Genomic DNA, 22,775 nt, shown 5'->3' with positions numbered 1-22,775 from the left:
CGGGTTGCTCTTGCTCGGGGTGGCCTGCTCCGTGGCCTCCAGGGCGAGGCGGGGGCGGGGAGCGTGTGCCGTGGGGGCACCGGCCCCGGGCCTGGGACTGGCCGGGCTGTTGGGGTCGCGGGGTCCCCGCAGCAGCAGTTCCCGGGGCCCCTCACAGGAGCGGGTGGGTGGCCTCTGTGTCGCTCTGTGTGTGGTGTGGTGCGCATCGGGTCGGGACGGGCGCCAGCGGGCCACTGGGCTCCTGCATTCAGTTTTCCGAGGTTCCCGACGGAGCTGACCCTGCGTGGCCTGCCAGCCTGTCCTGGGCCCGGGCTCAGGGCACAAGACAGGTGTGGGGCAGCCCCGAGTCTCTGGGGGTGGCCCTGCCGGGTCTGTACCTCAGTGCCCTTCCCCAGAGGGGCCGGAAGGTATGCGTGAGGAAAAGGCAGGAGCCCGGCGGCTGCCACACCCCTGCCTGGTTCAGCTCCTCCTGAAACACACCTGCTGTTCCCTCTGCCTGCCTGGGTCTCTGTCTGTCTCTCTCCCCACACCTCCCTCCCTTTCTCCCCCCCTTTCACCCCACCCCTCCCTCCCTGGCACCAAAGCGTCCTTGCCGTCCGTCCGTCTGCTGGCTGGCTCTCTCCCCTGGAGTGCAGGTCCCTAATGGCAGCGATGTTCTGCTGTCTTCACCGCTCACCCCGGCAGCTGGGGCTGTGCGGGCCCCACGGGCGGTGCCCAGTAAGTGTCTGTGGGGCGAAGGCACGGGTTGTCCTCAGCGCTGGCCGGCCTCTGCCGGGAGGACACCCCCAGTCCCGCCCACTCTCCTCACCTCATGTCCAGTCTGCCACTGAGGCCGCTCGGCCCTCCCGCTCAGCATCTCGCCTCTTTCCGGGTTGTTTGCTGTTATGAGAAAACACAGCGTGCACCTTTCCGCAGGCATCTTTCTAGAAGCGTAGCGTTGAGGGGTGCACACAGCCTCAACCTAGCTCCGGTAACACAACACTGCCGACGGCTGGCTTAATGACAGAAAGGTGTTCTGTGAACGTCCTGGAGCCTGAAGTCTGGAGTCAAGGTGTTCGCAGGGCCGTGCTCTCAAGGCTGTAGGGAAGAATCCCTCCTGGTCTCATCCAGCTCCTGCTGGCTGCTCGTAATGCTTGGTGCTCCTTGGCTTGTCCTTGGGCCACTCCAGGCTGCGCCCCGTCCTGACGTGGTGTTCCTTCTCTGTGTCTCTGTGTCCAAAGTTCGCTCTTGTAAGGACACTGCTGTTGGATTGGGGCCCACTCCCTCCCTCCAGGGTGCCATCTTAACCTGATGACATCTGCAAAGGCGGTTTCTAAATAATGTCAGATTCACAGGTTCCAAGTGGACGTGACTTCATGGGGAGGGGGTCTTGAACCCGGTACACTGGGCCTTATGAGCATGGCCAAAGGGGCTGCACTCTGACTGCATTCACACCGGGGCCGTGCCTCCTGCTGCTGCCAACACTTGGTGTCAGCATGCGTCTTCGCGTTCGCCTCTGGAGACAGCGCGATGGTGCTCATTTGCATTTTGCTGCTTACCAGTCAGATGGCCCATTTTCAGGCGTGTGTTTCCCCTCCTGAGAAGTACCCACCTGAGCCTTCCGTCCAATTGTCCGTAGACTCTTCTTCTGGAAGGGTCTCTTTCTTCTCGACTTGTAGGAGTGACGTCTATTCTGGATTCTCCTTTTCCGTTGACTGTTGCAAATACTGTCCCCACTTTGTGATTTGTCTTTTTGCTTCCTTATGACATGCAGAACCACCTTGATTTTGATAAACCCAAGCTGGTCAACCTTTTCCTCTACGGTTGGTGAGTTTTGTGGCTGGTACCCTTACCCTGAGCTCATGAAGACAGGCCCCGGTGGCGGCTTCTTCTGTAAGTGCCGCTTGCTCGTGCATTTCGGTCTTTAACGCTCCTGGAGTTGATTTGGCGTGCAGTGTGAGATGGATTTGATCGCAGTTTTACGGGGCTCCCCACTGTGGAAAGGCCCTCCCCGCCTACCTGCAGCTTGCTGCTGTGCCGGACGGTGTCCCTGGACTTTCTGGTGAGCTCCGTCCGTCTGTCCGTCTGCCCTGGGCCAGTGCCGCAATGTCCTTGTTGCTGCAGCCCACTGGGGCGTCGCTGGGCTGGTCAGGCAAGTCCCACGATCTTGTTTTTCTTACTCAGAGATGACTCCGCTCTTCTGGACTCTTGACCCCTTTCCTTCCATACCAGTTACAGAGCCAGCTTTTCAAGACACACCAAAAAAAGTTTTACAAGCATGTTTAAAGGATTTTTACATTTGATTTATTTCTGAGAGACAGATGTGAGTGGGAGAGGGGCAGAGAGAGAGGGAGGCACAGAATCCGAAGCGGGCTCCAGGCTCCGAGCCGTCAGCACAGAGCCCCACGCGGGGTTCGAACTCACGGACCGCGAGATCGTGACCTGAGCCGAAGTCGGACGCCCAACCGACTGAGCCACCCAGGCGCCCCTGTTTGCACTTTTTTAAAGTTAGATTTAGTCTTATATGTGTTTTTATTTTTGATTCTAGGTTAAGTAGTATTAAAATTTGTGTTTTTTCTACAGATTGTGGCTGGTTGATAGAAATGGAATTGATTTTTATGAACTGATTTCTTTTTAATCCAGCCATCTGGCTAACATTTCTATCAATTCTGTTAATATATCTGAAGATTATTTCTCTGAATAATTTTATTTCTTCTGAATAATCTGGAGACTATTATTATTTCTCACATACACAGTTATGTCATCTGAAGAGTTTTCTTTTTCCTTGCCATTATTACACCTTTTGTATCTTTTTCTTACTTTATTGCACTGTGTACAACTTCCTTCATTCATTGCATCTCAGGTGCATATGCTCTGGTTGGTCATAATCCTTGGTTCATGGCATAGTTTCATGGTTTGTCCTTACATGGCCCATTCTTATTCAGATTGTCTTAAAAACATATTTAGAACCAAACAGTATCTGCACCCACCCGCCTCTGGCACCCCTGTCTTCCTGAATCACCCCTGAGGGGACCATTCTCCTTTTGTTGCATCTATCGGTATTCTTCAAAGATTTTTCATTTTAAGCTGTTTTCACTTCTTTAAGAAGGGCATCGCGCTTACCCGTTCGCCAAATATCAAATTGCTAAAATTCATCTGTGCTGCTGAATCTTTACTGTAGCTCATTTCTTTGTGCGACTGTCTCACAATTATTCTTCCGTGTTCCTGTGTTGTGTATTTAGATCGTTTCCAGGCTTCGCTGTTGTGGTCGATGACTCTTGGAACATTCTCGCATGTGTCTCTTGGGCACAAGTGAGTGTTTCTTGTGAGTAGATGCTTCCGAACGGGATTGCTAGCTCATTTTCACCAACCAAATGGACCTAAGAAAGCAGTCTTGTTGTGATCTTGATTTACATCTCGCTGGTTGTGTTAAATATCTCAGTGTGCGTTTGTTAATTATGTAAATTCCTCTTCTGGGAAATATCTGTTCATCTCTTTTGCCTGTTTTTCTGTAGGGTTGTTACGCTCTTAGTATCTGTTGTGAGGAGTTTCTCCCAGTTTGTAACTGCATTTTCAGTGTTTTAAAGGTATCTTTTGATGAAAACTGTGAATTTTAATGTGGCCAAAGCTATCAATATATATTTTTAAAAGTCAGTGCTACTTTTGTCTCGAGAAACTCAGGGGCGCCTGGGTGGCTCAGTCGGTTAAGCGTCCGACTTCGGCTCAGGTCATGATCTCGTGGTCCGTGAGTTCGAGCCCCGCATTAGGCTCTGGGCTGACGGCTCAGAGCCTGGAGCCTGTTTCAGATTCTGTGTCTCCCTCTTTCTCTGACCCTCCCCTGTTCATGCTCTCTCTGTCTTAAAAATAAATAAACATCAAAGAAAGAAACTAACTTTTCCTTAGGGAACCTGGATGGCTGGTTGGGATTCTCTCTCCCTCTCTCTTTGCTCCTCCCCTACTCTCATTCTCTCTCTCTCTCTCTCTCAAAAGAAATAAATAAAATTTTTTAAAGAAAAAAGATAATTTTCCTTACCGTGAGGTTTAAAAGATTATTTATCTACATTTATTATTAAGAGTCCAAATTTTGTCTTTGACATATAAGTCCTAACCTATCTGGAGTTGATATTTGACTATGGTGTGGTAACAATCAAATTTTATCTTTGGGGTGCCTGGGTGGCTCAGTCGGTTGAGCGTCTGATTTCGGCTCAGGTCATGATCTCACAGCTCATGAGTTTGAGCCCTGCATCGGGCCTGGAGCCTGCTTCAGATTCTGTGTCTCCCTCTCTTTCTACCCCTCCCACACACTCTCTCTCTCTCTCTCTCAAAAATAAATAAACATTTAAAAAAAATTTAATTAAAAAAATTTATTTGAAAAATTTTATCTTTCTCCATAGGAATAACAACTTTGTTTCATTTATTTGTTGAAAAATGCCTTTCTTTCCCACTGTGAACTGACATCTCACTCTGTACATGCATGGGTCTGTCTCTGGAGTGTCTGTTCTATTCCACAGATGAATCTGCACCCCCCCCCCCCCAAGGCTGTACTGTCTTCACATCTGAGGGACAATTTGCCTCTCTGCCCATCTTCCTAAGGGTTCTGGTCCTTCTTGGATTCATTCCCTTCTATATAAATATCATAATTGTTTTTATCAAGTTCCACCACAAATCGTATTGAGATTTTGATTGGATTTGCGTTGAATCCCTAGATCAATTGGGGGGAAATTGACAAATTAATGAAATCATATCTTCCTACCAATGAGCGTGATATGTTTCTCCATTTACTTACGTCTTCTTTAAGTTTCACAACGTACCCCATAGAGATTGTGTCCATCTTTCATTAGGGTTATTCTTACTACCCTGATAGTCTTGCTGCTGCGTGTGGTGTAATTTTCTCCTTGCTGGCTGCTGGCGTGTAGGATGTAACTGCCTTTCATATTTTAATTTTCTATACTGCCACATTTCTCAACTCTCTCACGGTTTCTAAAAATGCGTACGTATATTCTGAGTTTTCTACATAAGTAATTCTATATCACGTGCAAATAGCTTCATACCTTCCATTCCACCCTTGTCTATAATTTCTTTGTCTTGTCATATTGTCCTGGCTGGAACTTCCTATACAGTGTTGGGTATTACTTTTGAATTCCTGATTTTTAAGTGAACGTTTCTAACATTCCCTCATTGATAATGATGTTTTTCCTAGGTCTTTGTAAGTCATGGCTATAAATGTAAATGTATCGATACTCTAGCATGTTAAAGAAGTTTCGAATCCTTACCAATTATTACTCTAATTCTTTATAATTATTCTAATTTCTTTCAAATTTGTATTGTATGTGATGAATTTTCTCAAAACCGTTTTTTGCATCTGTGAAGTTACCATCAGCTTTTTCTCCTTTGTACCGTTAAAGTAGCGATAACATCAGTTGGTTTTTTAACTTTGCTTGATGTTGGACTTGACGTACGGCTGGATATTTTTTTTCTCACGTGTAGTTAAAATTCATTCTCAACCAAAATTTATTCACACTACTATTTCTTGGCATTTACGTCATTTCTGATTCAGACGATTACAAATAGCACTGCTATGACTGCTCTTCAGCCTGGGGAACACACATCTACTCCGTTCCGTCGCAATGGAACGCGGAGTCTTGGATTCAGCTTTGGCAGGCGCTCCTAAGGAATTTCCCAGAGCGAATGTGCCAGTTTACATCCACAACGACGTGAGGGCATTCCAGTGGCTCCGTGCTCCTACCAACACTAGCTGTTGTCTTTCCATCTGGGCCATTCTGTAGACGAGCGGTGGCTTCACATCGTAGCTTCGGTTTGCCTTCCGTGATGACTATTGAAGTTCGGCACCTTTTCCTACTTATGTTCCATTTGAACATACTCTGGTGAAGTGCCATTTTTGCATTTGGACAATGTTTTTGGTTATTCTCTTCCTATTGGCTTGCAGGAGTTCTCTAGATAGTCCAGATTCAAGTCCCTTGGTGGGTTTATCTATTAAAAAGATCTTCAAGGCACCTGGGTGGCTCAGTCTGTAGCCCATGTGACTCTCCATCTCAGGGTTTTGAGTCCCACATTGGGTGTAGAAATTACTTTTGTACTTTTATTTTATTTTTATTTTTTGAGAGAAAGAGAGCACGAGCAGGGAAGAGGGGCAGAGGGAGAGAGAATCTTTTTTTTTTAATGTTTATTTACTTTTGAGAGACAGAAACAGAGTGCAGGCAGGGGAGGGGCAGAGAGAGAGGGAGACACAGAATCCGAAGCAACTCCAGGCTCCGAGCTGTCAGCACAGAGCCCGATGTGGAGCTCGAACCCACAAACCGTGAGATCATGACCTGAGCTGAAGTCGGACGCTTAACCGACGGAGCCCCCCAGGCGCCCCTGGTTTTTTAATGAGGTTCCTGCAGGAATCACGCTACATTGCAAAGGCACCTTTCTCCCCTACCCCGTTGGCATCTATCCAGCAAGCATTTATTTTTCACGTGTCTTCGGGTCAGCTGCAGCAATGCTGGGTTCAGCTGGGGAACGCTGATCTGGACTCCAGCCTGCAGGTTGGTTCAGATTTGCTCCACGTGTCTCCTCCTCCTGGGATCCGTGGCTCCCCAGGGCGTCTTCTTCACACGGCAGGTGGTATCAGCGTGAGAGAGCAAGCCAAACCATGCAGGCACCTGGAAGCTTCTATCACAGCTGCATACATGGCACCGGCCAGAGTCAAGTCAGTAGGCAAGGAAGGACACTTACGACAAGAAGGAGGAGGAGGAGAGGAGTGAATATGGTCTGAACAATAACCAAATGTACAACAATCCAATGTCTTGGTCACCAGTATTCACTTACCTTCTACAGCAAAGATACGCTCACCGCCTCCTGCTCCAAAAGTGTCCCAATCACGGTGTCAGGCTCCAAGTCCCAGACGTGACGATCCTACATCTTCTGGATTCTACATCCTCTCTCCTTCCTCCGGATAGCCATGAGCCACAAAGACAGATCTGGTCTGGGATTCACTTGGCCCGTGGCTGTTTCATGGATGCTGGCAGAAGACATGAGATTCCTAGATCAGAGACAAAGGACATTATTATTCGCTGCACAGCACGGGTAGCAGCACATCTATGACAGTCCCACGAAGATGATGTGATATGGCCCAGGTGTGTGCTCCACACAGTGCGTTTGTTGTGTCACTGATTCGGGGAATCCGCCACTTTGGTTTTTTTAATGTTTGTTTATTTTGAGACAGAATGCACGTGTGCAAGTGAGTCGGGGAGGGGCAAAGAGAGGGAGAGAGAGAATCCCAAGCAGGCTCTGTGCTGTCAGCGCAGAGCCCCACATGGGGTTAGATCCCACCGAGCGTGAGATCATGACCTGAGCCCGCTGAGCCACCCAGGCGCCCCTGCTGCTTTAGTAGCAAGCAGTAAGCAAGCCTGCTCTCGGTCTGGAGGGAGAGACCATCTCATCCCTCAGGACTGCTCACTGCAAACATGACCCTGAGAAATGGCCCGGGTAAAGGGCAGTCAGGGCCTTGCATTCTTGGCATACCCAACAAAGCGTGTAGGGTGCTCAAAAGACCCGTGGAGGACCGTCCCTCCCAACAATCCCCCCATCGGTCCTCGGCCTCTGGCGAGTTTTGACACGAGTGTCCACTCTACTGGCCGCTCAGATTAGTCTGGCCGACAGAGACTGACACCAAATCCGTTCAACTTGTCTGGTACGTGTTTGTTCAAGGCTGCCTTCGTCAGGCTCCAGGTGGCGGGAAGAGGCCCGCCTTCGGCGCTGACCTCAGCCGTGTCCTCCGCACCCGGGACTCGCGTGCGGTGGGTCCCAGGGGGCACTGGTGGGTCTTATTTCGGACCGTCAGGGCACAGTCCGTGGCAGACCTGTTACTCACCAAGACCCACACGACGGAGTCGAGACCGACCTCTGATCTTTGATGTCATTGCCAACATGGGGTGCAATAGACGGGCTGAAAAGCGGCCCCCCACGCCCCCGGAGAAGCTTCTGTCCGCTCGGCTCCCACCCTTCACGCACGGCCTGGAGAGCACAGGTCTCTCCAGTTGGGCTTTGCTGTTAAACTTGCTTCGGCTGTGCCACATGGGCCGTGTGGCTGAGACGCTGCACCCTGGTGGCCGTGCCTGCCATAACCCAGCTGGTTTCACAGCCCACGGATGGAGGTGGGAGACCCAGTGGAGGGTCAGACCCAGTCACAGCCGCTGCTAGACGGTGCCTCTGGGCCGCATGCCGGCTCTGCAGGACGGACAGCACCCGACGGCCCCATCCTGCACCTCCAGGCTCTAAGAGCTCCCCGCAGGTGCATGCTCCTGTCCCCCATCCATGGCCACAAAATCAGTTCTCCTTTTCTTCCACCATCCCTTACTCCCTTCTGGAACATTCATCTGAAGGGCCAGGGCTACTGGGGATGGACCCTGTTTTGGTGCTCAAGGACCCTGCCGCCCCCACAGGAGAATCCGGGTGGCAGAGCCAGAACTAAGCCCTCCTGGGGCCCAGCTGCCAGCGGAGGGTGCAGAGACCCGGCGGCCTGGGCCAAGCTCCGTGCCCAGCAGCGAGGAGATGGCCGCGTCCCCCGGAGGGGGCGAGGAAGCAGGGCGCGGGCCCAGCACCGACTGCACAGTACCACACGGGTGGCAGGCGGCCTGGGGTGCCACCGAACACCCCAACAGTCGCCTGTTGCTGGTTGCCAAGGCGACAAAAGGCACACCACCGCATGCTGGGTCAGGGGTCGGCAAACCGCAGCCTGTTTCCATGTGGCCTGTGGGCCAGGAGTGGTCTTTACCTTTGTAAAGGGTTGTAAAAAAATAAATACATACAAGAGCGAAGAGGCGACAGACTTCCCTCTGTCCCTGTCACGGCGTCTGCTGCCCCCTCCACAGATGGCGACCGAAACCCAGCTTGCTGCCCCCAAGCACTCCTGCCGGTGCCACAAGCGGATCAAGGGGATCTTCTGCCTCCTGAGTCACCGCAGCCGAGCCTCACGCTTTGCCGCCACCTTGCACAGGTGTCCCTTCCGGGGCAGGACACGTCCCCACCGCCCGCCGGCTGTCCCCAGGCCAGCGCCACCTGTCCGGGGCTTCTCTCCGTTCCGGGCACCGCAGAGTGAGCCAGGAGTCCGCTGTGAGCATCCCACGCGGCCAAGGGCTCCGGCTCGCGGGACAGAAGCCAGCGTGTCCCTGCCACGGGGCGGCAGATCGGCTGCGCCGGGAGGGCTCTGTGCAGGCTAGCCCCGGGCTTCCGGGCCACCAGCCGGGCCACCGGCCAGCTCCACGAGACCCCTCATCCTCCCGGCAGGTCTGTGTTCCCAGCCAGCCGGCCAACCGAGCGGTGTGCCTGGAGCCTTCGCTGCACCGCGACCCTGGGCCACGGCAGGTCCCCAGCAGGCGGGAAGCACGTTGTGTTCAGGAGCTATTCTCGGTCCCCTGCATTTCCGCAGAGATCTCAGAATCAGCCTGTTGACTCCGAAGGAAGGAAGGAGGGAAGGAGGGAAGGAGGGAAGGGGAGAGAAGTTGCTGGGGTTCTGTCTGGGATCACCTTGAATCTGCAGGTCACCCCGGGGGGAACTGATGCCTTTCTCATATTGCGTCTTTCAGACCGCGATCACGATCTGCTCCTTTTAACTGAGGCTTCTCCTCTCGGCTGTGTTCTGTGTGTTGGCGGTAGGGGTCTGGCACGTACTTCGCCGGGGTTCTTTCCCCAGGCATCGGTGGCTTTAATGCCGTAGCAAACGGGACCTCTTTTTACACCACGTTCTCGAGGCACGGCATGCACGCGGTGAGAGCAGGTCTTGCACAGACACCTGCATCACCCCCGCCCGGGTGAGGGGTCCCCGCTGCGGGAAGCCCCTGCGCCCCGTTCTGTACTCCGGCCGTCGGCGACAACCGCTACCCGCTGGTCAGCACGGATGGCTTCCCACCGCGCGCTCACACCGCCTGTCGCACCCGGCCTGTCGTGCGTCTGCCACGCGGTGGTGCGCTCGCTGTCCCCGCAGAGGTCCGGGGGTCCACCCGCCGCGCCTGCGACGGCCGGGGGCCTGCGTCCCGTTCGGCGCGGCCGTGAGGGCGCCGGTCTGTGTGGTCGCCAGGGGCCGGTCCTCCTGCTTTGCCGGCCACCGCGAGGCTCACCCTTGGCTTTGGAAGAAACCGCCCGTTTTCCGCCGTGCGCCCGACCTTCCGGGCTCCCTCCCGCGTCTGTGAGTTCTGGCTGCCGCGCATCCTCGCCCACCTCGGTATCGTGACGCTTAGGTTTGCGGCCGCTCTGGTAGGCGTGCTTTAATTTGTGTTCCCCTGACGACAAATCACGCTGGACACGTCGCCCTGTGTTTGCCGGCTCTGCAGGCGTCCTTGTGAAGTGCCCGTGGCTGCCGTCTGCCCACTTTTAAATTAGGTCGTTTGTCTCCTTGTTATTTATTTGGCGCTTTTCATATAGGCTGTCAGGTCTGCGTATTGAGAATCGTTTCTCCGAGTCAGTGGCCTGCCCTTTGCTTCCTTGGTGACGCCGTTTGAAGGCTAGAAGTGTTTCACGGAGCCTAATTTGTCAACTTTTCCTTTTGTGACAGGGCCCTTGGCATCTCGTCTGAAATGGCTTCGCCCACGCCCGAGCCGTAGAGATGCTCTCCAGTGGCTCCTTCTGGAAGCCCTGTGGCTTTGACCTTCACAGTTTGATCTGTCATCCATCCTGAGTTAATTTTCGCGCAGGGTGGGAAGGCGCCAAGGTCCCTGTGGTTTTCGTAGCGACGGCCGGCGGACCCGGCGCCGTTCCCGAAAGGGCTGGCTTCTCCGCCCTGAACTGCTTGGCGCCTCGTCAGAAACAGACTCTCCGGAACGAGTTCTGGCTCCTCTGTGCTGTGCTCTGTTTCAGCTTACCTTCCCTTGTACCAACACCGTGCTTCACCACTGTCTCCACTAGTTTGGAAACTGTTCTGGAAAGCGAGAGGGCAAGTTCTCCCGCACGATTTCCTCCTCGACGCTGCCCTGGCTGTTCTGCGTCTTTGGGTTTTTCTGGTTTGTTTGTTTTTTTTTTTTTTTCTCCACAAAAATCTTTATTTTAACATTTAAAAGAAAGCTATTCTCTGTCTTTTGAATTTTCATATAAATTTGGCCACCCGCTTGCGCATCGCTCCAAGAAAGACCTGGTGGGCTTTTGACTGCGATTCCATCAAATCTGCAGGTCATTTCGGTACGGAGACATCCAGCGTGAGGTGTGACGCGTCCCAGGCCACCTACATGCTCCTCGGGTTTCCTCTGCGATGTCTTAGCGCAGAGTTGTTTTTTTTTTTTAATTTTTTTTTTAACGTCTATTTATTTTTGAGACAGAGAGAGACAGAGCATGAACAGGGGAGGGGCAGAGAGAGAGGGAGACACAGAATTTGAAACAGGCCCCAGGCTCTGAGCTGTCAGCACAGAGCCCGACGCGGGGCTCGAACTCCCGGACTGCGAGATCGTGACCCGAGCCGAAGTCGGACGCTCAACTGACCAAGCCACCCAGGCACCCCTAGCGCAGAGTTTTTAAGTCCAACTTACTCAGATGTATTTGATATATTCTTGATACTTTTATAAATGTATTCTATAAATTTTGATACTTTTATAAATGGTACTTTTTTATCTTTTTTTTTTTTTTTTTTTTGGTGAGAATATATAAAACCTACTGTCTGACAAATTTCAGTTATTCCATACAGCGTTCTCAGCTGTAGTCACCATGTCTTACACGACGTCCTCAGACCATAGTCATCTGTGTGTGGACCCTTTGACCAGCCTCTCCCTGTGTCCCCTGCACCCAGCCCCTGGCAGCCACTTTTCTGCTCTTTCTGGGAGTTTGACTTTTTTCTTTTGAGATTCCACTCGCAAGTGTTACCAATGGTGTTTTAAATTTTATTTTCCAATTCCTTGCGCCAAGGTATAGAATATTCCGTTGTTTTTTGTACATCGACACTATAGCCCAAAGTGCTGGTAAATTCACTTCTTGGTTCTCGTAGTTTGTAGATGCCTTTGGGTTTTCCACAGAACCACATCACCCCGTGTCTTCCTTTCTCGTCTTGAGGCCTTTGTTTCTCGTCCTTGACTCATTGCGCCGAGAACCTCCGGTAGCGAGAGGGGGCAGGAACCCAGCCGGGTGCCAGGCGCGGAGTCTCCATGCTCACCTCGTCACGTCAGTCAGACACGGCTCCCGCCGCCCCCTTGTTTGCTGAGTGGTCCTCCCCTCCTTCCTCCATCCTGCCCTCACCCTCCCTCTTGGCCTCCTCCCTCCCTCCCTCCTTCCTCCCTTCCCCCCTTCCTTCCTTTCCTTCCTCCCTTCCTTCCTCCTTTCCTTCCTCCCTTTCTTCCTTCCTCCCTCCTCCCTTCCTTCCTTCTTCCTTCCCCCTTCCTCCCCTTCCTTCCTTCCTTCCTTCCTTCCTCCCCTCCTCCCTTCCCTTCCTTTCTTCCTTCCTCCCTTTCTTGCCTTCCTTCCTTCCTCCTTCCTTTCTCCCTTCCTTCCTTCCTCCCTTTCTTCCTTCCTTCCTCCTTCCCTCCCTCCCTCTTTTCTCCCTTCCTCCCTCTCTCCCTCCTCCCTCCCTCCTTCCCTCCTTCCTCCCTCCCTTCCCCCTTCCTTCCCTTCCTTCCTTCCTTCCTTCCTTCCTTCCTTCCTTCCTTCCTCCTTCCCTCTTCCTTTCTCCCTCCCTTCCTTCCCTCCCTCCCTCCCTCCCTCCGTCCCTCCCTTCTTCCTCCCTTCCTTCCTCCCTCCCTTCCTTCCTCCCTTCCTTCCTCCCTTTCTTTCCTTCCTTCCTCCTTCCTTTCTCCCTTCCTTCCTTCCTCCCTTTCTTCCTTCCTTCCTCCTTCCCTCCCTCCCTCTTTTCTCCCTTCCTCCCTCCCTCCCTCCTCCCTCCCTCCTTCCCTCCTTCCTCCCTCCCTTCCCCCTTCCTTCCCTTCCTTCCTTCCTTCCTTCCTTCCTCCTTCCCTCTTCCTTTCTCCCTCCCTTCCTTCCCTCCCTCCCTCCCTCCCTTCTTCCTCCCTTCCTTCCTCCCTCCCTTCCTTCCTCCCTTCCTCCCTCCCTTCCTTCCTCCCTTCCTTCCTCCCTTTCTTCCTTCATTCCTTCCTCCCTCCCTCCCTCCTTCCCTCCTCCCTCCCTCCTTCCCTCCTTCCTCCCTCCCTTCCCCCTTCCTTCCCTTCCTTCTTCCTTCCCCCCTTCCTTCCTTTCCTTCCTTCCTCCCTTCCTTCCTCCCTTTCTCCCTCCCTCCCTCCCTTCCTTCCTTCCTCCCTCCCTCCTTCCCTCCCTCCTCCCTCCCTCCCTCCGTCCTTCCTCCCTCCTCCCTTTCTCCCTCCCTTCCCTCATGAATGACACAGAATGTATCAGGTGATCTCCCTGCTTCTGTTGAGATGATCTTAGTATTCTGCTGATGTGGCAAATGGCACTGATGGATCCAGGAATGCGAAACAAACCTTCCCCCTTCCCAGCCTCTTCCTGTCTATAGCCGGATGATGCCACTGTCACCTTTGTTCCTGACACTGGTTACCCGCCCCTGCCCTCAGGGTTTCGTCAGCTTTCACTCGGCTTTTTCAGAGAACCGGTATTTTGTTCAACTTTGTATTTCCCGTTTTGCTTACTTTTGTTTTTACCTTTACTATCGGATTTGTTCCTTTAGTAACTTCTTTAGCTGGACGGGTGGCTCATTAATTTGCGACGTTTGTTTTCAATACATGCATTTAAGAATCTGTTTCTCTTTATTTTCGACTGTAACTGCATCCGAAAATTGTCGAATATCGTATTTTTTGTACTGTTTGGTTCACTATTTCCTGATATCCATTATAATTATTTCTTTAATCCTTCATTATTTTGAAATTGGTTTCCTATCAATGTGTTAGCATCTGGTTTTAGAGTTAGCTTTTGTTTCCTTGTTAGCGTAACTGTATCTTGACCGGAGACTAGGGTCTGTCTCACTACAAAACTCGGGCGTTTGTGGTAAGTTGCTTTGTGTGGTCATTTTTTGTCAGTGCTGCTCAGTGCTCAAAAATGATGTGAACCCTGCAATTGTCGGGAAAAGTGGGATCCAGTTTGTTCGTTGTGTTCTTCAAATCTTTTGTATTATTAACCGAGTTGTTTTTTTGGGTTTTTTTTTTTTTTGTTTTTTTTTTTTTGGTCTGCTTTTTCTATCAACCGCTAAGCAAAGTACAGTAAGAATTTTGGGCAACGTATCTGTCTCTCATAATTCTGTCCACTTTTGCTTTATATTTTTTGGACTGTGATTGATTTTATTTTGGTTAGAATTTGCCTGGGGTATCTCTTCCTTTCAACCATTCTCTAACCTTATGTTTTACCTATTTCTCTGCATAAAATTTGACTTTTTAATTTTTGTTTAATGTTTACTCTTGAGAGAGACCGACCGTGAGTGGCAAAGGGTCAGAGAGAGAGGGAGACACAGAATCTGAAACAGGCTCCAGGCTCTGAGCTGTCAGCACAGAGCCCGACGCGGGGCTCGAACTCCCGGACTGCGAGATCAATACCTGAGCCGGAGTCGGATGCTTAATCTACTGAGCCACCCAGGAGCCCCTAAAATTTGATTTTTTTAATCTAGATATTGACAACACTCTTTTAAGTGATGCATTTAATATTGACGTTTTCTGTGATCATTTACACACGTGTATCTGTATATTCTGTAGTAATCTACTATTGCATAACAGACCAATCCAGAAGTTAAGCGACAGGGCCCCTGGGGGGCTCAGTCGGTTAAGTGGTTGAGTGTCTGACTCTTGGTTTCGGCTCGGGTCGTGATCTCACAGTTCGCGGGATCGAGCCTCGTCGGGCTCTTCGCTGACAGTGGGGAGCCTGCTTGGGAGCCTCTCTCTCTCTCTCTCTACCCCTCCCCCACCTGCTCTCTTTCTCTCAAAATAAACAAACGTTTTTTAAAAAGTTAAAGCAACAAACACTATCCCGTGAGTTTCTGGGGGTCAGGAATCCAAGGGGGGCCTAACTGTGCAGGGCTGGCCCCCCAGTCTCTCTCACGGGGTCGGATGCTGGCGGGGCTGTATCTGCAGGCTTGACGGAGGCCGGGCCCACCTCCACGAAGGTCCACTCACGCGGCTGGGGGCCTCAGCGCCTTGCCACGGGGCCTCCGAACACGGCGGCCAGCTTCCTCCAGAACGGGTGAGCCGGGAGAGCAGGCCGTAGGGAGTGCAAAGTGACGGCGTCCTGCTGGTCCGAGGGCACAGCGGGCAGGAACCTGGAGGCCGACAACTTCACTTACCTGCTTGGATTGTTTTTTTCTTTAGCTGTTCCTTCTTCCGGTTTGGAGGTGATCCGCTCTATTTCTGCTCCTTCAGGGGCTGCCTCGAATTACTAGTTACCAGAGTCTGAAGTTAAGAAAATCGTCCTCTACCCCCGCCCAGCCCAAACGGTGACCCTCCGGCCCGGCAGGTGCCACACCCCTGGTTTCTTGCAGCTGTCGTCTTGCAGCTTAATCCTGTCTTTATTTTAATCCCACTAGGAGTTGTTCTTATCACTGCTTACACCGTCTGGGTCTTTCTGTATCTACCCACGTACATTCCTCTCGCCCTTCATGCCTCCACGCGTCTCAGACTTTCAACATGGACTCTGCTCAAGTCAGCTCTAGAATGTCCCTCGGGCGGGGCCTGGGGGCGGCATGTGCACCCTCCTTTTGGGGCCGCGGAGGTCTTTCTGGCTGGCGCTCCAGAGACGGCTCCTCCTCTGCCGTGGGGTCCCCCCACCCTCGCTCGCTGCCCGGGCCTGGCGGCCGCCTTCCTCCCCAGGAGAGTCCTCTGTTCCGCCCGCCGCGTCCAGCTGCGCTGTCCTTTTTTATCCTCCTAACTGGGACTTCCTTGATCTGCATACCGGTGCCCTAATCAGTTACGGGAAACTCGAAGCCATTGCCTCCTTCCCTGGTGGCTCGATGGTGTTTGTGAAGCCCTGTGGCTCGCCGACCTCCAGACCTCCCGTCCCTCGCTTGTTTGGTCTCTGGAGCGGCCTCCCGACATGTCTCATCAGTGCCTGGTACTCTGTGATCCCGCCCCAGAAATTCTAATTTTAGTTATCTTACAGCTTCACTTTTGAGACGTTCTGCTTTCTGATAAAGCTATTTGGTCGTATTTGTGGCTCCTTTCCCTGTCGGTGAGCCCCGAACCCACCCAAAGGCACGTAGCTCAAAGTCTGTCGGCTGATGGCCCGTAATTCTCACACTTGAAGTGTGGGGTCGGGCTGTCATACACTTCCTGAGGCTCGCTCACATTTTATTACAAATGCCTCATGTTCTTAAAATAAATTACTTGTGGGGATTGGGGACTGGTACCCCCGCTGCCCCCAGGAAGGCCGCTCGTTTTAAGTCCAAAGCCTGATGCTCTGGGACCCTCACCCCACCCTCACCCCAGCCCAGGGACAAGAAGTTGTCATGAAAATCTGTTCAGAGGCTAGCTCAGGGTCCATTTCCTCTGGGATTTCCACGGCACTGCTCAGCACCACGTGGCACTCTCAAAGTCCCCGGGGCGCAGGGCAGGGCAGGGCGGGATATTTTCGTTCACCTTTGCACCTAGGGTGGGTGTCTCTCACCCCTCTTCTGTCCTCCACACCCCATGAGGCCTTGGAACCTTGGGCTCCTGGTGACCCTGGCTGGCTAAGCCCCAGAAGAAAGGCCCACCTGCCCGCAGCCTTGTTCAGATAATTCCTTGCTTTTTGCCAGTGTGTTGTTGCTTTTAAGAAAATGCTTTTCATATTTTATGCCCCGGGTCCGGTGGTTTCCACCGCAAGGGTGGTCTGGACCCCAGACCACCCGTTCCTGAGTGCATCCCCATCCAGCACCCCCCACCCCCCACCTTCCCTTTCACACCCGCAAGATGCCTGAGGCGCGGCTGTCCTGCTGCTTAGCCCTCCCCCCAGCCGGGCCCAGGACTCAGGGTCAAGGCCTCTCCTTCCAAATCCCACTCCCTCCACCCACCTCTGGCTACCAGTCCCTGGCCCCGTCCTCCTTGGCTTGAAGCTGGCCTGGCCTCTGTCCCTTCTGGCCCCAGGGCGGGCTCTGTTTGGCCCTGGGGTGCGTTGGTGGGCAGGGCTGCTGTCCTTGGCCAATGTGCCTGCCTGCACCCCCGCCTCTCACACCCTCGTGCCCCACGCAGGCCCTGGCGTGTCCTGTGGGACAGGCTTGTCCCAGCCCCTCAGGGTGGCATCGTGCCCGGGCTCTGGCTCAGTATCTGCTTGAGGCTCCAGGAAGCCCTCGGCTGCTTTGCATAGGGGTTGGGTGGCCCTGCTCCCACCCACCCCGCCCAGACCCCCGGAGGAGTGACTCAGCACCGGCCATTGGCGGTGGGTGGCTCTGATAGGCGTGGCGTCCCGGCCCGTGGCACTCCTGGGCTGGGCGGCTGCTGGGTGGGGAGTGCCCTGGCCCCCAGGCCAGGAAAGCCTGGGGAGCCCTGCCCTGCCCCTGCACGCTTGCCAGCTGGGCTTCTGGGCCACGGGCAGCCCGAGGGCTGACTCAGGCCTCAGCACAGCGGGGGAGCGGAGGGAGCTTGGCCCAGGCCCACCCCACGCCCTAAAGAGGGCTGGCCAGACCCCGAGGGGGCAACCTCGGATCAAAGACTGGAGGCCAGGAGGACAAAGGCAGAGGGAGTCTGGCCAAGGTTGCAGCTTCTTGGAGACCTTGACTGCCCCCCCCACGAAGGGCACACGATGTCACTTGCCTGCTGGCCTCCCCCATCCTGGGGTGTCAGAGTAGCTGTGTGGTTATCCTGAAGCAGCAGCTTCAGCACAAGGGGATGACCTCTCCAGACGGCCAGCCTGCCCACCCTCATCTGTCACGGACACTGCCGGGCCACCCGTCCACAGCCCTGCTGGCCACAGCACCCTCACCCGACAAGGTCACCACCTCCTGGGCCAGCGCACTGGTGTCTGGGGGGTGGGGGCCAGCACAGAGACCAGCCTGCCTGTGAGGTGGACGGCTCCCCCGGGGGGCCAGTGCCGCCACCCCCAGGCAGCCAGTGGGCAGAACAGCAGCACTGAGACCAGGCCTCATCTGTCAGCTCTGGCAACCCCCGGCCCCAACATCCCAGCCTCCCATCGGAGCCCCTCCAGCCACTGGCTGCCCGGGGCTCCGGGTCCTGACCCAGGACACTGGCAGTGGGCATGGGTGGCTGCCACCGGCCCTCACCTCTTGACACCCAATTGCGTGCCCACAGCCCGTCTTGGTCCAGGTCCAGAGGGGACAGGGTCTGAGCTCAGACCTGCCAGGGCGAGTGGAGCTGGGTCGTTCTGGGCACAGCCTGTGGTGAGGAGGGCTGGGGGGACTAAGGAGGCTAGAGGACAAGCTGGAGACAGTGGCCCCTCTTCAGGCACCAGTGGGAGAGTTCGGGGGAAGAGGGCCAGAGGTCTGGGGTTCCCGCGGCCCCCTCCATGCCCACATGGCCCGGGAACCTCCACCCTTCGCAAGCAGGCTCCTCCCTGGCCTCCTAAGCAAGGGCTGCGGGACATTCCGGGGGCACTAGGCAGGTGCTCCTGGGCCCTGCTCCAAGGGGGGACACCAAGGCTGGCTATGGGGAGCAGGGTCATGGGTGATAATGGGGCTGTGGGCTCCACGGACTTTAAATGTGCTCATGACCTCTGCAGCAAGCCCTCTGCTTGCCTCCCTACAGGTGGAGGGCCAGGGCCGCTGAGCGGGCGCCTAGTCTACCTGGCTAGGACCACCCACCCCTCGGGAGGGGAGAACAGGCAGAGGGTTGTGAGGGCAGATGAGCAGGGCAAAGAGGACAATCCCCAGTCCCCACAGCCTTCACTCCAGGGATGCCCCTAGACACGGCCCCCTTGGCCTTGAGTGTAAGTCTGGGGTTTTCTGAAAGCCGGGGAAAGAAGGTTGGGGTCTGTGTGGAAGTGGGTGGACTTGGGAGCCGGCTGGGACCGGACTAGACCCTGGCCTTGCCCGGAGTGGCCATGAGGTAGGCGCGCCCTAGGGAGCAGCGTCAGCAACCAGCGAGTGTGGCCAGGGCGCTGTCTTAGGGCAACAGGTCTCTGGGGCCAGCGGGCCTGCTCCGGGGTGGTGGGCGTGACTTCCCGGCCGTAGGGCCGGGGGCTCGGCGGGCGGGCGTGGCCGGCGGCGGGCGGGCGTGGCCGGGGCAGGTGGGCGCGGTCTCAGGGCCTCTCTCTCTCCGCAAGGGCTGCCCAGGGACCTCCCAGCGCCCTGCCTAGTGTGCCGCGGCTCGCTGCCGCCCGCCCGGCCCTGCAAGCGCTGCCGCTCCTTCTGCGCCGCGGTCCTGCAGGGCGCCTCCTTCGTGCCCTTGGGCGGCGGGCGGGGAGGCGGCGCGTCGACCCCGTGACGCCGAGGACCAGGACGCCGAGGACTGGGATGGGACAGACGCGCCCTGGCCCCGCGTCTGTCTAGAGCTGGCTGGTTTCTCTGGAAACCGACACATAGATGTGAGACCTTGTATACGGAGCTATTTTAGCGAAATTGTGCGACTTCAGCATGGTATTTCTTACGGACCCCCACCCCATCGCGGCGCCTGCGCCCCACATCCATACACCCACGTACCCCTCCTCCGCCAGAGGAGGTCGCCCCGCGCCGCCCTGGGCAGAGGAACACAAACAGCCTCCTGGCGTCCCGGGCTCCTCCAAGGAGCCCCCTCCTCTGGAGCCCTTCCTTGCTGGAAGGCACCCCCCCCCCCCGCCTCCCCTCCCCCCACCCCGTGTCCCAGCCGGAGGTCTCGGGGAAGGCGTTATTTATTCACTCATTTATTCAACAAAAATCTCGCTGTGCTGGTCCAGGTTCTTTGCACCAACCTGGTGCCGAGTGAGGGGCGTGAAGGGGGTGCCCTCCCTGGGTCAGACCCCTCAGAGACAACCACAGTTGGACTTCTGGGCCATCTGGTCATCAGGGGGCCCCTCCAGCTACAGAGGCTCCTAGGAGGGTGGGCCCCTGCATCCTCTCTGGGCCCAGGCTGGGTGTCTCAGCACCCCCAAGCCTACATGGAACAGTGGGGCTTGTGAGGAAGAACCAGGACCAGTACTTTGTGGACACGGAGAGAGTCCATAGCCTGCCCTTGCCCCCAAGACAGGAGCCCCGGCGGGGGACGGGGGGGCAGAGGGAGGGAGTGGGGGCGGTGGGGGGGTGGGCATCCCCACCCCCGACCACCATGGCATGTGGTCGGTTGGATCCGCCACCCACTTCTGGTCACCTGCATCCCTTTGGCACTGGGATGGCGCATTCGGGGTGCCACGTGGTCACCTAGCAAGTGGGCCCATCCTGGGGCAGCCACAGAGCAGGGACTTGGGGCCTGAGTGGCCATATGGCCTCGCTCGAGGAAAGCCTGTGCCCTTGAAGTCATGTGGTACCCCACTTCCCACTTGAGTCCACGCAGCGTGAGCCCCTTGGGGAAGCACATTTTCTTCTGACTCAGCCCATCTGGCTGACCCAGAGGCCGAAGGTGCTGGAGGCGGGCTAGACCAGGGACAGTGGGAAGACCAATGCCTGGCCTTCCTCGGTGACCCCCAGACATGCCAGCCTGCTGCCACTCTGCTACTCAGCACAGTGGCTGGCGTCGGGCTCTCCCTCTCCTGGGCATCGCGGCCACAGGGGAGCACACGATAGGATAGGAGCCCCATCTCTGTTCGCTCTGCCTCACCAGCAGCGTGCGGTGGGGTGCCCAGAGCCCAGCAGGGACCACGGAAGTCCCAACCCGTGCATGCTATAAACCAGGTGGGGCAGAGTTGAGGCCCTGGCCCAGCATGGAGGGAGGCTGGGTTGCGGGCTCTGGAGACTGGGCCAGGGTCGCCGGAGGGCAGGGACCACGGCCTTGGGCGATGTTCATTGGCAGGTGCTATCCTTGGGGCAGAGGCTCCTTTGTCCTGGGTCACTTCATGGAGCACGTGGGCCAGTGCAGCTGCACCGTCCCAGGGGCCCACCCGTGCAGGGCGCCCAGCCTGGGGATGGTGCCACTCAGAGTCAGCTCCCCTCCAAACCTGGGGTGCCCTGTTGGGGTTCCAGGCAGATCCCCAGCCGTCTATCACTTCACATGCCCCCACTCGGAGCATGGTGCCCCTCCCCAGGGCCGGAGACGCTCACACCTGCCCACCAGATGCAGGAAGGAGCCCGGACACGGAGTCTGGGCCTGCCCAGGCGGGGAGGAGACACGGGGGTCCCAGAGCCCTGCCTCAGTTCTTTCCTTCCTGCTGCCCTGAACGGAGGCTGGAGCGGACTAGGTGCCGTGAGCTTCTGCCTGGAAACGTCCATACACAGAAGGGTTCCGATGAGAAAAAAAGGCACAGGGTGATTCCTGAGCAGAAGCCAGGCCCCGGGTGTCGCCCTCTGGGGTGAGGGCTCGGCGGAGGGGGCAGCCTCTCGCGTCTGAGGGGTGACGGGGACACCCTGGAAGTGGTGTGGGGTCCCAGGTCCCGCTCCAGGAGAGAGTTCTCCTGCACGGTTGGCTCTTGGCACCTGGGAAGACCCAGCCAAGCCTAACAACCGGGGCCATCGGCCCCCCATCCATCTCCCACCATCAAGATGAGTGCCTGAGAAATGGGGGTACACCCAGGAGCCACGGGGCACGGGGGACAGCTCCCCAACCCCATGGGCCCACAGCCAGCCCTGATCCAGAGACTAGCCCCGAGGGGCACCCAGTAACCTGAAACCCCAAAGACTCGAGGTTCCAGATGCCTCCTTTGGCACCCTAAAACTGCGTGGGCCTCTGGCCAGAGTCCGAAGGCCCCACAGCCCGAGCCAGGACCTGGCAGGAAGTTATGGGGCTGTGGTTTCAGCCAGCCCACTTGGGCTCCTTTCCACCAGGATGGGGAGTGTCTGCCCCAGGGAGCAAACTCACTCAAGACTCTCCCGTTTGTCTCTGGGGCTGGAGTGCAGGCTGGGCAGGCAAGCGGCAGCTTCACAGGACCTCCCGCAGGCTCGCCCCCATGCGCGCGCACACCGTGCTCCCTGGCAGCTGTCACTCGGGCCGGATGCCCGCTGGGCACGCTGTGGCGCTCCTGGCCCTGACCTGGAGCACTTACCGGAGCCTGGCCATCCCCCAGATTGCAGAATGTGGCCTCTCCTGTTCTCAGGTGAGCCCCGGCCCCCCCACCACCCCTATGCTGTGCATGGTCAGGTGGCCTCCCCGGCTCTCCGGTGCGAGGGCGTCGGTTCCTCCACAGGGGGCACTGGCCGGGCACCCCCACACGAACACGGGCGGCAGGCAAGGGGCGCGGGAGGCCCTGGGTGATGAGGAGGCCGAGGGGGGCCTGGGAGCCCCTGCGGGGTGCCGGGCCCAGCCTGCAGCGCTGCCTTAGGAGACGTTTGCTGAGAGCCCCGGGGTGGGGGCAGGCTGGCGTACCTGCGAGCCGTCCCTCTGCCAGGAGCCTCCCGTGGCTTCGGCAAAGCATGTTTCGGCATCCACGGTGCGGGGCTTGCATGCACAGCCCGCTCCGGGAAGGCTGCGGGAGTGTGCCCCCCTGGACCGGAGGGAGCCGCGGGGCAAGGATGCAGCTCAGGAAGGGTGGCGGCGGTGGCGGCCCGGGGACTTTCGCACGGGCCAGCTGACTCAGCCTTACCTGAGGGAGGCGTTCAGCAGCACCGTGACCCAGGCGGTGCCCCCGGCGCCCACAACTGGTCTCAGCGCGGTGGGGACGCAGCCTGGAAGGTGTCATGGGAACAGTGGGCGATGCAGCAGGGACATGCGCACAGAAAGGACATGAACATGGGGCGGAGGGAAGTCTGAGGGCCCACTGCGTGCCCTGTGACCTCGGGGATTTGTGTTCTAACTGGTACAGCGCACAACAAAAGATGTCGGTGGTGGTGACTGTGAAGGGGACTCGGGTGGCCTCCAGGGGCGGTGCCCAGGCCACCC

General features: G+C 56.2%; 1 protein-coding gene and 1 long non-coding RNA gene across 14 annotated transcripts in view; one reads left to right on the top strand and one right to left on the bottom strand.

The window, feature by feature from the left end:
• Nucleotides 1-22,775, top strand: part of LOC125170125 (putative interleukin-17 receptor E-like) — a 96,356-nt gene that overhangs the window by 51,512 nt on the left and 22,069 nt on the right. Inside the window, exon 1 of one of the 13 annotated variants that reach the window (XM_047866350.1) lies at nucleotides 21,823-21,993. The exons of the other annotated variants lie outside the window; for them this stretch is intronic. Within the exon in view, the coding sequence (XP_047722306.1) occupies nucleotides 21,847-21,993 (147 nt within the window). The 5' untranslated portion in view covers nucleotides 21,823-21,846. Of the gene's footprint in view, nucleotides 1-21,822; nucleotides 21,994-22,775 lie in introns of those variants that run through there. 13 annotated transcript variants of the gene reach the window in all.
• Nucleotides 589-2,065, bottom strand: LOC125170138 (uncharacterized). Its single transcript, XR_007153915.1, has 3 exons — nucleotides 1,999-2,065; nucleotides 809-879; nucleotides 589-725 (listed from the first exon to the last, which is right to left on the bottom strand). It is a non-coding gene; the product is annotated as an uncharacterized LOC125170138 (long non-coding RNA).

The sequence above is a fragment of the Prionailurus viverrinus genome, chromosome B4, assembly GCF_022837055.1.
Source record: "Prionailurus viverrinus isolate Anna chromosome B4, UM_Priviv_1.0, whole genome shotgun sequence".
NCBI lineage: Eukaryota > Metazoa > Chordata > Mammalia > Carnivora > Felidae > Prionailurus > Prionailurus viverrinus.
Note: the sequence above shows the minus strand (reverse complement) of the source record. Positions and strands in the feature narration are given on the sequence as shown.